Source organism: Lemur catta, chromosome 1 (genome assembly GCF_020740605.2).
Source record: "Lemur catta isolate mLemCat1 chromosome 1, mLemCat1.pri, whole genome shotgun sequence".
NCBI lineage: Eukaryota > Metazoa > Chordata > Mammalia > Primates > Lemuridae > Lemur > Lemur catta.
Genome location: NC_059128.1, coordinates 113,772,910 through 113,786,540, shown reverse-complemented (window position 1 = coordinate 113,786,540; position 13,631 = coordinate 113,772,910). Strand labels below are relative to the sequence as shown.

Genomic DNA, 13,631 nt, shown 5'->3' with positions numbered 1-13,631 from the left:
CACCGACCCGGGACCCAGGGAAACAGAGCAGGTCCATGGCTGATTCGCAGCTGGCCTGCGCATGTGGTACGTCCATAAGACCTCACCCAAAGTCATCTCTGCAACTTGGTGTATGACATCTTTGCCTCAAACAGTACGGTAAGGGAGGTCAAAAGAAGCATAGTTTAAAACAACCTAACACTTGAGAGAATTTAAATAGTGGGCTTCCTGGCACCACTGCAACAAGAAGGTCCCCAGGTACCAAGATGCAGAGGTTTTTATCTGTGTCTTTTCTACTAAGAGAGTGACTGGTGACAAAACCTTGACACAAAACGGCTTATGTGTCTATTTCAGAGGCAGTAGGGAAGGAGGAGAGGGCACAGTAGCATGTCTTGCCACGCAGCCTATCTAAGGAGGAAGGAGAGCTTGCTGGGATACAGTGGGTGGAGGGAGTTGCCCAGACATGAGGAAAGGACATGGCGGGCCCCCTGCTGCCCACTGCAAGCAAGGGAAGGAGCTGGCTTGAAGCCCAGAGGTGGCCCGGGGCAAAAGAGTGTTTTTTGTTTTTTTTTTGAGACAGAGTCTCACTCTGTTGCCTGGGCTAGAGTGCCGCAGCATCAGCCTAGCTTACAGCAACCTCAAACTCCTCGGCTCAAGGGATCCTCCTGTCTCAGCCTCCCAAGTACCTGGGACTACAGGCATGCGCCACCATGCCTGGCTAATTTTTTCTATATATATATTTTTAGTTGTCCAGATAATTTCTTTCTATTTTTAGTAGACACGGGGTCTCGCTCTTGCTCAGGCTGGTCTTGAACTCCTGACCTCGAGTGATCCTCCCACCTCGGCCTCCCAGAGTGCTAGGATTACAGGCGTGAGCCACTGCACCTGGCCAAAAGAGTGTGTTTCTCAGCCCTCCAGGGTAACAGGGGTCATAGAATCCTGTCCGTAGACATCTTCTGACCCCGCCAGTGTTACACACAGCAAAGACACCTGCATGGGGCTTCCCAAACTCAGGATGGTTTCACAGAGCACTTCTTTATGCTCTGGGTTTTACCTGTATCATCCTCACTGAATCTGCACAACCACCTTAGGAGGCTGGCTACATCGATGTCCTTATTTTACAGGAAAGGACACAGAGACTTGAGCCAGTGACTTGTCCAAGGTGGGCCAGGGTCTCCCACCCAGGGGCGCTGGACTCGGAAGCCTGTGCTCCCAAGTACCACACCACCATTAGGAATAAAGCAGCTGCCAGTTAACATTCTGGATAAGCACAACCAAACTAGGGGCTTCATGACAAGCTCTGGGGTCAGTGCGAGGCTTCTCACAGGACACGTGACCACCCGCCTTAAGAATACTGTGTGCAGTTGCTCCAACGGCAGGTCCTTGCACAGACTGAAATCCTTTAAGACTGTCAAGAAAAGAATCAAAGACGCATTCCAAGGTGCACACTCGATGGTGAAACAAGTTGCGTTCTGTCTTCATCTGTCAAATGTCTCACTGTGGAATGCTTTGCCTAACATATTCAGAATCTAAGCTGACAACACACACACACAAACACACACACACACACACACACACACACACACTCACTCTCTCTCGCCTCTCTCCCCTTCCACATGAACTTTTTTCACTGCTGCGGAGAGAGTAACAGTCACAGTACCAAGGGCAGCCTGCCTCGCAATAAGCCGTGGCACCCTCTCCCCACGGCTGCCTCCAGCCTCCGTCTTGGAGGATCTCCTGCTAAACATATAATAAACAGAAGAAACGATGCAGCCCCAGGGAAACACAGAAGAGCATCTGGAATATCTTGGCCTTTTCTGTTTATTCCCCTCCTGACTGATGACTCCAACACCTGCCGGAAACTGCCCCCATCTGGAAAGCCACTTAGAATTCTTGACCAAACTGTCAGCGAGGTACTCGTGTAAAATTAGCTTTAATCCTGGGCCGATATGTCTTAATCTTCTTATCTGTGAAAAAAATATGGAAAGCATCTTGCCAACACAAATGACAGTCTATTAATACGTGGCAACTGCTTTAATCCGGTGACACTATCTCAACCCTTCAAGTCGTTTATTTTTTCAGGAATTATTATAAAGAGTTCTGTGCTGCGACAGAAAGGTAGATCCGTCACTGATGTGTCAGCTCTAGCCCCTGACTAGCTCTTTGGTGAAGAATGCAACTCATCTCACACATGCTGTTGCTAGGTGATGCCTGACTCTCGGTGCACAGCATGGTCGGGGTGCACTGGCCCAGCTAATCTAGGGTGGTGGGGCCCCGGGTAACTCAACTCTTTCCTGAATACTCAAATATATTTCTCCTCTAGCAACTCTCAACCATGCACACGGAGATTACGGGGGCACAGTGTTTAGAGATGACATTGTACACTTTCTATACTTCTTTCCGGAATGCTCTTCACCTTGTCGTTTCTTTTGCCTACTGAAATCCAAGCCAGTCTCCAAGACTCTAATCTTACTGCCAGACACCTATGCTTCCAACAATAGCAGGAGCTTTGAGCACTAGTTAAATGGCCTGTACTAGACACCGCAGTAGGTGATTTACAGACCTAGTCTCATTTATCAAAGCCACATCTCCATGACATCCTCATGTCTTGCTAGAACCACACCTGCTTTCTCTATTTCTACACTCAATGAAGCCCCTGGGGGCAGAACTTGCACTGCAGGCACCTTTGTGCCTTGAATCCACTAGAAAACCCATAAACTTCATCATACAAAGTCAGCAATGTTGCCTGAAACTGCAGGGAGAAGTTCAGTGATCCAGCTTTGGTGGCACTTTTCTGTTCTGCCACCAGGTGGCGAGACACCAGAACAGCTGAGGTGCTGCAAAAGTGGCTGAAGCTTGGGAGAAAGTTCCAGTAGAGAGGACGGAAATTCGTGGGAAGGAAATTCATGAGCTACAGACTTCTGCTGAGGCAGCAGAACAAGACTGATGACACCGGGGAGCATGGGCTCCGGTCTTTGCGTGTGTTCAAACCTGCCTCAGCCACTTGTGGTCGGGATTCCGGGCGAGTAAAGGCACTCACCTCCCTGCACAAAGTCCTCCTTTGTACGGCAGGAATGGTTTTTCACCCCAGCAGTCTCAAGAAAGATCACATGAAATGGTGCATACACAGCGCATGGGGACGTGGCTGGCACACACCACGCATTCCATGTTGGCATCGGTATCGTTATTACACTCAGAGGAATGCAAAGCAAACACACTGATGCCACCTTAAAGCGAGGGCCTTGGATTCAAGGACAGCTGCCAGGCCCCCAACACTGACTGGTGAATGAATGCTTTACGGTTTGGTCCCTTCCAAGGAGTGGAACAATTAGATTCAAGAGCTGCCTGGACACCCAGGACACTAAATGCAAACACTCAGCTGCTCAGAACCTGAGCCCTCCTCAGGCCGAAGGAAACACTGCGGTGAGGTCACGCCTTGCCCTCGTCACCAGGATTTACTGAGACCCTGTTCTGTGCCAGGCACCGAGCTCCGAACCAGAGATCAGGATGGGAAGGCAGACAAGGCCACAGCTCCCTAGTGGGAGAAGAGAGAAAACAAATACCTGGCTGCATGCAGACAACTGGACAATTCTGCAGAGAGGTGCTCCAGAGAAAAAAGCAGGATGGCGGTAGGGTGGATGGCTGGGGAAGGCCTCCCTGAAGCTGAGACCTGACGGACAAGAAGGGACGAGCCAGCTGAAGGCAGGGGGGTCCCCAAGTGAAGGCAGCCCCCCACCCCTGCCGCAAGTACAAAGGGCCGAAGGACAGACAGAGCCAGGAGGCCTATGTGACAGGGAGGAGGTTGGAGAGAGCAGGGTAGAGCCCAGAGGCTGTGCAGCGTAGTCTGGATTTATCCAGTGTAAAGGCTCGGACGCAGGCCCTGGACTGTCAGGACCCAGCGGCCACCATCATGGATGCTGCAAAAACATCCTTTCCCCTCTGAGCAAAGGGTAGCCCGTTTTCTCACCCTCACCCCCTCACACTCAGGCTCTGCTCTCACAGATCCAACGTGGGGATTTATTCTGGGTAAACAGTTCCCAAAAGTCTGTGTGGCAAACCTGGGGGAGTTTAATTTAGCAAAGGCATTTTAAACTTACTGCAAAATGCAAAGCCTGCCTTCTAAACATGTGCGTGGAGTAACTACTACTGTCTCTATGACTTCCTACTTCTCTCTGAACACCATAAACAGCAAGAGCGAATGCTGTGCCCTATGTGGGTCAGTTCTCAGGAGGACAAGTGCCCATGAACCGGATGCTGCTGACTCACTGGAAAGGACGAGTGTGGGCTCCCAGACCCAGTGGCTGCAGACAGGCACGCTGGCCCCAGCCAGCCCTCTGCTTACATGGCCCTGGGCTTCAGCCCCCGTGAAATGGAGCAGCCTGGACCTGGAGCGTCTCTGAAGGTCGTTCCTAGCTCTGACATTCTGCCAGGTCCTCACCTTGGACCTGAGACGGTGCTGAAGGTCAAGGAAAATAGTGGTCTTGGGAAATGAAGTCCACGATGCCAGCTGAGTAAGCTGCCAAAGGCCATGAGGGAAAAGGAAGGTTGGGAGGATGAGTTCTAAGCTCTAAATGGTAAATAATTTATTCCTGGATAGTTTTATTTAATCTCATAACCCAGTGGGTCTCATCCAAGAGTAATCTGCCCCCCTGGAGACATGGGCGGATGTCTGGAGACATTCTCGGTTGTCATGGTGGGGGACAGAGGGCACTGCTCCTGGCATCTAGTGGACGGAGACCCGGGATCCTGACCAACATCCTATGATGCACAGGACAATCGCCTCCACCAAGAATGATCCAACCCCAAATGTCAACAGTGCTGAGGTTAAGAAACCTTGCATTAATTACTTGGGAAAAAAACTAAGTTAGATCCTTAACTCACATTGTACACCAAAATAAACTCCCGATGGATCAGATGGCACAAACAAACCTCAGGGATTCACCTTTTCTCTCCCTCCTCACTTAGTGTGTGACCTGTTTTTTTTTTTTTTTTTGGAGACAGGGTCTCACTTTGTTGCCCGTGATAGAGTGTAGTACTGTCATCATAGCCCACTGCAACCTCACACTCTTGGGCTCCAGAGATCCTCCTACCTCAGCCTCCCGAGTAGCTGGGACTACAAGGCACATGCCACTGCACCCTGATAATTTTTCTTTTTTTTTGCAGAGATGAGGTCTCGCTATGTTGCTCAGACGGGTCTGGAACTCCTGACCTCAAGTGATCCTCCATCCTTCACCTCCCAGAGTGTTAGGATCACAGGTGTGAGCCACCGTGCCCAGCCAGTGTATAGATTTAAATGTGTGCAGCATCCTAGGACTTCACTAGGCCAGGTAATTATGGAACGCCAAGTCTCTTGGGTGTCGGCAAAAATCCCATAACCCAATGGTTCTCAATTGGGGGCGATTCTGCCCTTAACAGGACACTGGGCGATGTGTGGAGACATTTTTCCTTGTCATGACTGGGAGTGGGTGGGCTGGCTGGGTGCTACTGGCATCATGTCGGAGGAGGTCACAGATGCGGCTAAACATCCTACAATGCCCACGGTGGCCCCACGAGCCCCAGTATTGATAATACAGAGGTGGAGAAACCCTGCTATGACTCACAAGGAGCCTGTTCTTTACCCAGGCATCCAATCAGAAGAATCACAGCTAGCAGTAACTGACAGCTAGTCCCACATGCCTGTGGGTCAATTATCGGACACACTGTTCTGTCACAGACAACCCTCAGACTTGCTTATTTACCATTTCACAGATGCAAGGACTGAGGACAAACAACGTGCCCAAGGTTCTGGGCAAGTAAGTGGCAGAGGCAGGATGTGAACCAAGGACAGGCAATCCAGATGCTTCCAATTGTGCCACAGGTGTCAACTGCAGCCTGCTGGCCGGCTCTGGCTCCCAATTCCTCCGAGGCTGGAGAAGCAACGGAGAAACCCACAACCGCTTTCACCACAGGCCCACATAAGGCCTGTACACTGGGCTCCGCTAGCACTAGCCAGTGGTTCTCAAACTTTTTGCTCTCAGGCCCCCTCCATACTTGTCACTGACCAAAGGTCCCCAAGAGCTTTTATAAATGTGGGCTATAGCTACTAATGCCTACTATACTAGAAATCAAACATAAAAAAATGTCAAAATATTTACTGATTTATTTAAGATAATAAACTAAGGGAAGGTTTACCTAAATAACATATTTTTATGAAAAATAACTTTTCAAAAACAAAAATATTAGAAGAGGGCATTATTTTACATTTTGACAAATCTCTTTAATGTCTGGCTTAAGAGAATACACATGAATTTTCTTTTTCCTCTCTCTCACTTTTCTTTAAGAGATGGAGTTGCTGGTTGCTATGTTGCCCAGGTTGGTCTCGAACTCCCGGGCACAAGAGATCCTCCAGCCTTGGCCTCCTGGGTAGCTGGGACTACAGGTGTGCGCCACCACACCCAGCTTGAACTCTCTTACCTGCTTCTGTAGTTCACTCATTGCTAGATCACACATCATACAATGTCTGGGAAAAAACTCCACTGTCCATTAATGAAAGAATGAGAATAAAAAAGGCAAATACTGTCCCTGTATTATTATAAAAAGAGTTTTGAACTTGTAGTTCCCTTGAAAAGGTTTTGGGGAGTCCCAGGGGTCCTGGACCATCTTTGAGAACTGCTGCCATGTGCTACTCTTGAGTACCAGCATTCCAAGGACACTGAATCCTGAACTAACCACAGACCACAAGGAGTTTTACGCTGAGGTACTATGCTAAAGAGCGCTGAGCGCAGAGACTGCGCAGTCTAAGAGGCTGTATGACAGGACTGAAACCCAAATGCCAACCAAGGTCAGACAAGTCCCAGGAGAGAAGGAAGTGGGCTAGGCCCTAAGCAACACGGTGGAGACAGTGGTGTCCAGGAGGGTGCACGGTCTGTCTCAAGGATGGCAGCCGCTCCTCAGCCCAGGGGAATGCTTACTGGGCAAGAGCATGCAGGCCAGGAGTGGTTACTGTTTTCCAAGAGAAATCAGAAATGTGGATTTGTCCCTGCCTTGAAATCTCAGAATTTTTAAGTGTTGGCTCCTAATTAAAAACAAACAAAAACTTAAATGGGTAAAATTAATGTCTGCTTGCACTTCAAGCAAGTTTGTGACTTCTGCCTGTGGTTTTCAACTCTGGCTTCAAGTCTTAAAACATCTGTGGGGCTTTGAAAAACTACAGACACCCTAGAATTCCTGGAACCATCTCCAATGGTGCAGCCCAGGCAGTAGCTTTTTGTTTTCCTCATCAACCTCCTTAAATAAGTGTGACGTGCAACTGGGGCCGAGAGTCACAGTGAGTGCTATGCCACAGTATTAAGTGCCAAGACTACCCTGTAGACATGCTGGGGGGCGGGGGGGGGGTTATCCTGAGGTCCCATGCCCTATCTTTCTCTACGGAGTCACTACAGTACTTCACCTGGACCACAACTCCTCCTAAAACAAAACAAAGAAACCTTGCTGCCCTGCCACCACCACTAAGTCCTGAATAGATAACAATGCAAATCCATGTGCCTTATGATTGCTTCAAAGTACCATGGAGAGCTACCAAGGCCCGGCCAAACCAATACCAGTCATCTCTGCGGATCTGGCCGGTCTCTTGCTGTTTTCATGAATGCTGCTCTTCTCTCAGATCTCCAAAGGGCATCCCACCCCTCCCTAAACGTCCCCCATCTCTCACTACACCCTGGCCTACCCTCTCAATAGAATAGGTCTGAACTCATTCACGAGGCTGGAATTCAACCCATACCTAAAATGCCCCCTTCCCCACCCCCAAACACTGTGCCTCCCCAAATGCCAGTCTCAGCTCACCTACTCTGATCTCACCCAATTCCAGTGGCCTCCACTCACTCCAACGACCTCAGAGTAGCAGCACACACCAGATCTCGGCAGACCCTAACACCCAGCTAATGCACAAGGGCAACACAACTGCTGGGAAGATTCCATTTCCCAGCTAACTGAGGCAGGCTGAAGACTCGGTTGAAACGCTTTGCAGAACTATAAGCCCTTCTGTGTCTACACAGCATCCTGGGCAAAACTTAAACTTTCTTCAAAGTGTACAGAGACTCTGCAGCCTCTGAGTCATAACGTCACCCCTCAGCTACCCCCAGGCTCCCTCCGCCACAGACACAGGAGGCACAACCAAGGTGAAAGATACATTTTGATCTCAGGACAAATCCCAGGGTTAATTTTTATCATGAATTCATGAAAATGTTCAAACAGCTATTTCTCCCTTATCCTAAAGTTTAGGGTAGGGGAAGGGCACAGTGAGCATCGCGTGAAATGAGGAGTCCAACTGAGCTCTAGCTAATCAATAAAAATTCAGTTGCATCTCATCATCTCAGGGGTTAGGTTTTAAGTCAACAAGTAAGGTACAAACTGAGAAAAGCCAAACCACTCTTGAAAATCTCTCTACTCACACTTGGTCGGGCTCTTAGATTAGTGGTTCTCAATTGGAGGCAGTTTTGCCCCTAGGGGACACTGGCAATGTCTGGAGACATTTCAGTTGTCATGATTGGAGGGTGGGGGTAGAAAGGTTGTATTATTGGCATCTAGTGGGGGTAGAGGCCAGGGAGACTGATCAAATTCCTACAATGCAGGGCAGTCCCCCATTGCAGAGAATTATCTGGTCCCCAAGGTCTACGGTGCTGAGGTCGAGGAACCCTGGGCTGGGTGATCACTCAGGGACAGGCAGGACTGAACTCAGGAGGACGGAAAGCCCAGCACCTGCTGGTCTCCCATCACAGACTCAGTCCAGGGCCATCTCCGACTGGGGCAGCGTCACCTGCACTATTTAGACTCTTTCTTTCCCAAACATCATACAGTGCATAGAACAGAGAATTATCCAGCTCAAAATGCCAGCTGTGCCAAAGCTGAGAACCCTGCTTCATACCGTTTCCCATGTTTCCACCATGTATGTCCACAGGCCAGAAAGGAATTTGTATGATATCTTCTAACGCTGGGATTTAGACTCTAAGATGTCCTATAGTCCAAATATTCTTCGCACACCTTCTCCTCATTCTTCTTTACCTTTCCCAGGGACAAACTCTGCCTTCAAATCATGATGTCAGTCTACAAAGCAGAACAACTCCAGAGACAGGACGATTAATGAGTTTGGGAGGTATCAACAGTGAAATGCTGAGCAGGGGAGACTATCCCTGGATGGTGTAAGACACGCATACACACTCTCCCAACACAGAGGTCCAACTGGACCTTAACAGACACGGACTACAGGACTACCAAGAAAGAGCTGTGGGAGTTGCTGTCACCATCCATGAGTGGATCACCATGGCAACAGGATGCTGTACTGGATACACAACTGAAAACATGTCCTGTGCACGAGCCCAGCACACCTAACCTATACTACTCAAACCAGTGGGCCTCAACTCTGGCTGCATATCAGAGTTGTCTGTACTGTTAATTGTTCAGATGCCCAGGACCCAAGCAACACATCACAGAATCTGCAAGGTGTGGGGAGTGAATATCCGTGGTTTTTCAGAAACCTCCCCAGGTGATACTGATGCCCAGCCAGGCAGTATCAGGACAGCCACTGCTCAGACTGACACAGAGGTGGGACTGGCCCAGAGAAGACAGACAGCAAATGGAGGAGGAGCTGTGAGGATGGAGCAACTTAAGATCCCAGTCTGGAAAGGCAGAAGCTAAGAGGGCATTTGACTGGAGTTTACACAGCAAGAGAAAAAGCATTTCTATGCGACAGCCCCTAAAGCTTCAAAATGTATAGGCAAGGAAGTCCCCCTTTACATAGTAAATAAGACATTAAACACCCTAGCAGACTGAAAGCCAAACCAGAAATGGAGTCTTCAAGAAACACACAGAGACTGATTAGAGGATGGCAGGGATATCTGAGGCACAAAGATCCACTAAGATTGTCAGAGGCAAAATGCTAGGTGAGGGTGGCATTTATTAGGGAAAAATCTGAAGTATAAAACACTTCATTTCTCTGACACTTTTAGGTTCAACTATGCCATTTACAGTGGACAGCTCACATGCCCAGCATATGCTAGAAATAATGTCCCCTGGAAAACAACAATGCATAATTTCCCTGGTGTGCTCAATGTGTCCCTCACAGCAGGGTCCTCACTGATGAATTCATTCATTCAGCCAGTGTTTCTTGGATTTCTACTTTGTGCCAGGCACTGTTCTAGATGCAGGGGACCCATCAATGATCATGACAGATAAAAATCCCTGACCTTATGGAGCTTATGTTCTAGTGGAGGGGCAGTCTAACAAACAAGTGAAATCTAGTGTGACTGGATAGTGATAAGCGGGGTAAAGGGATTAAGGAACGTGGGAACAACTTAAGATGGTGGCCAGAGAAGTTCTCAGTAATAAAATAACATATAAGTAAGAAGGAGCAAGCTATTATCTGGGAGAAAATAGTTTCAGTCAGAGGAACCAGCAGGAAAAAAGGCTCAAAGGAGGAAGTGTATGGACCACTCAAGGAAAACTGAGAGTGCAAGGGGGGTTAGAACAGAGCAAGTGAGGAGGAGAGCAGCGAGACAGGACGGGGGGAGTCGGGAGTTCACTCTGGCTTCTGGGTTGAGAAGTTTTTAGATGGGTAACGGAGGGTGGTAAGGGGAGGCCCAAGTGGTGGTGAGAAGTGGTCACGCTCCGGAAACGCTGTTAGGTAGAACTGATGGAATTTACTGTGGAATATGAGAGACAGAAGGGAGTTAGGGGTGACTTCAAGGTTTTGGGCCTGAGCAATTCAAAGAATGGACTTGCCATTTACCACAGTGGGAGAAAAGACTGAGGTGTGCAGGTTTTCGTGGTGGTAGGGGGTGAGAATAATTTTGTTTTGGACGTGCTGTTAGATGTGTCTATGAGACATCCACATAGAGATGTTAAATATGATGTTGCACATGAGTCTTGAGTTCAAGAAACTATTTGGGCTCAGGATGTAAATATATCAAGTATGTCATATTGATTCCCTTTTATATAGTCTCTTTCCCGCCTTTAACTGGACCTCATGAGTTGGAATGTCTCAACCCTGCAGGGGCTCCTTTACCTTATAAAAGATGTGCAGCTTAAAATACCCAAGAATGGGGGGCTTTTAAGCTAGATCACCTTGGTTCACATCTCTATTCTTTACAAGCCGTGTGTCCTGCCTTGGGTAAGTAACTTACTCACTCTAACTGAGTTTCCTCACCAAGAGAATGGGGATAACAGTATCTATGCCTCATAGAATTTTTGTGAGGAGTATTACTAGAGATAACAGTATGTCAAGATGTTGAAAGGTACCTGGGACCATCCCAAATGCTCCACAAGGCTAAGCACTTACTATCATCATTCATTCATTAGTGCAATTCGGCAGGGAAACCTCAAGCCACCTTCCAGTAACAGGCAGCATGGTATGGGGGAGGTAGGGCCAGACAGGTAGAGAGCCTGCTTACAGTTGTGCACCGAGAAAAGGAGGGAGCTAAAAATAGGCCTCGGAAGTCCTGAAGCTTACAGCGATAGCAACACGATGTCGTTGTAACCAGGCATCAGCCTTTCGGAGTGCTTTCTCTGGGGGATTTGGAAGTGTAACCTTGTCAAAAAACGCTCAAGTGGGATGTCAGCGCTCCACAGAGAAGGAAATCATCCGGTCTCTGTCTGGAAGGGCAGCCAAAACAAAAAGGGGCCAAAATGCAGCTAGAGCATTCGGCGGCCCAGATGCTGTGGCTGGGCCTGAATCAGGGGAGACAAGGCGCCCCGAAGGATCTGGGGGCACTGGGGGCTGAGTTCGGGACAGAGAATGGGTGAAAACAGCCTGGCCTTCCTCTGTCCTCGGCGTGCGGCCGGTCCGCGGAGGACAAGAACCTCACGGGATTAGGGGATGGCAACCGGGCCGGAAAAGGGGAGATGCCGGGTCCCCGAGGTCGAGGGGGCGGAGAAGGGAGCGTGGCGCGTTCGGGCCCACCACCAGGCCCCAAGGTCTATTTACATCCGAGGCCGGGGCTCTGAGGCCGCGTCTCCCGTCCCCTTCAGTCCCGGGTCCGACCTGCGAAGCGGAAGGGCCTCGAGGCTGCGACCCCAGCGGCCTCCCAGCTCCTCTGGCCGGACCGTGGCAGGGGCCAGGGCTGCCGGGAGTGATGGGTCGGGCCGGTGAGCCTGGCCTGAGGGGACGCAATGGGGGGCGGCTGCGGGGCCCGCTGTGCCGCTACGCCGGAGCGGACTGGACCCCCGAACTCCGCGGCGCTCCCCCTCGGGGCTGTGGCCCCTGGACCCCCCGCCGCCCGTTCCCCAGCCACCAGCTGGCCACCGACGGCACCTCCCCTACCTTCGTTCGCCAGGTCCGCCATTTTACTTCCTTGAGCCCTCCCACAAGGCCCCGCGCCGGCCCGGGCTCGCCTGCTTTCTGCCAGAAACTCCCGCGCGTGCGCACTTAACAAGCCGACGCCGTGCGAGGCGGACAGCTTCGCGCATGCGCGCTGAGCCCCGCGCGGAGCCGAGTTCCCGGTGGCCTTCCCGGCCTGGCCGCGCTCCGAGCACGCGCCTGCGCACTAACTGCCCGCCGCCTTTTTCCCGCCGACAGAAGGGGCGTGCGCTGGGGAGGGCGGGCGCGCGCGCAGTTGGCAGCGCGCGCGTAGCCGGCGCTGTGGCCGGAGCTAATGTTCTGTGGAGCGGCTAGGCGCGAGCCTGGTCTTGACGCCCCTGATTTTTGTTTTCCGGGGGTCCCAGCGGTGGCAGAGTGAGCCATTGAGCCGAGGCCTTCCTCCAGGTGGATCCCCGGGGCCGCGGGGGCTTTCCACACGCGCAGGCGGGAAGCTTGTTACCTCATGCCTCAGTTTCCCTGCCCCAAGAGCCAGCGCCGTCGGCAAACGCTTTTCTGAGGCCGCGCGGGGAGGTGGTGGGAGGGCGCGGGGTGGTGGCGTGGGGGGCGGGGAAGCAAAGCTCGGAGGTTGAAGAGCACAGGCCTGGGTGGGGGTGGGGCGGCCAGGTGTGAGGAGGGGACGCAGCCTCCGACGCAGGTGCTGGCCGGGGGACCCGGCGCAAGGGACTTGACCTCTCTGAGCCACGACAGTCGGAGCCCCAGCACCACCAGATCCCCGACGCCCCTGTCACCGCGCTGGGCCTCAAGGTTCTCCATCTGTACAATGGGACCGCTGACCTCACAAGGCTTATGGGAGGATATTGGACCTCCTGGAGTCATTCTCTACTTCCCTGCTACGAATCTCTCAGCAAATCATGCGGGCTTGGCCTCACTTCCCAAATATAGTCCGTATCCACCTGTTCTGACCAGCCTGGCTGTCACCACCCTGGGCCACATTATCCTCATCTCTCTCCTGGACGACTGGACAGCCTCCTCTCTGGCATCCTTCATTTCATTCTTATCGAGCTCCAGGCTCCACATTGTACGCGGCAGCAGGACGAGAAATCTTTTAAAACTATAAAATAAAAATATAAATATCAAGGGCACATCCATCCTCAATGCTTCCAAAGGGCTTTCAGCTGAACTTGGAATTCTAAACCTCTTCTTCAGGCGTGCTAAGCCCACTGTACCTGGTTCTCCCGCCCCACCTCGTTCAACCTCGCTCATTGCGTCTCAGCCACACGGGTCTTTCTGTCCCTGGAGCCCAGCAGACTCACTCCAGCCTCAGGGGCTTTGCACTTGCTGATCCCTCTGCTTGGGACTTTGT

General features: G+C 51.0%; 1 protein-coding gene across 11 annotated transcripts in view; it reads right to left on the bottom strand.

Moving 5' to 3' along the window:
- The window catches only part of RANBP3 (RAN binding protein 3), a 55,423-nt gene extending 42,934 nt beyond the window's left edge, over positions 1 to 12,489 (bottom strand). For 2 of the 11 annotated variants that reach the window (XM_045548841.1, XM_045548844.1), the window contains exon 1: positions 12,272 to 12,489. In XM_045548841.1, the coding sequence (XP_045404797.1) occupies positions 12,272 to 12,293 (22 nt within the window). In that variant the 5' untranslated portion in view covers positions 12,294 to 12,489. Of the gene's footprint in view, positions 1 to 8,881; positions 8,907 to 12,271 lie in introns of those variants that run through there. The other 9 variants (XM_045548842.1, XM_045548847.1, XM_045548848.1 and 6 more) reach the window with 8 other exon arrangements.
- Positions 12,490 to 13,631: the final 1,142 nt, after the last annotated feature.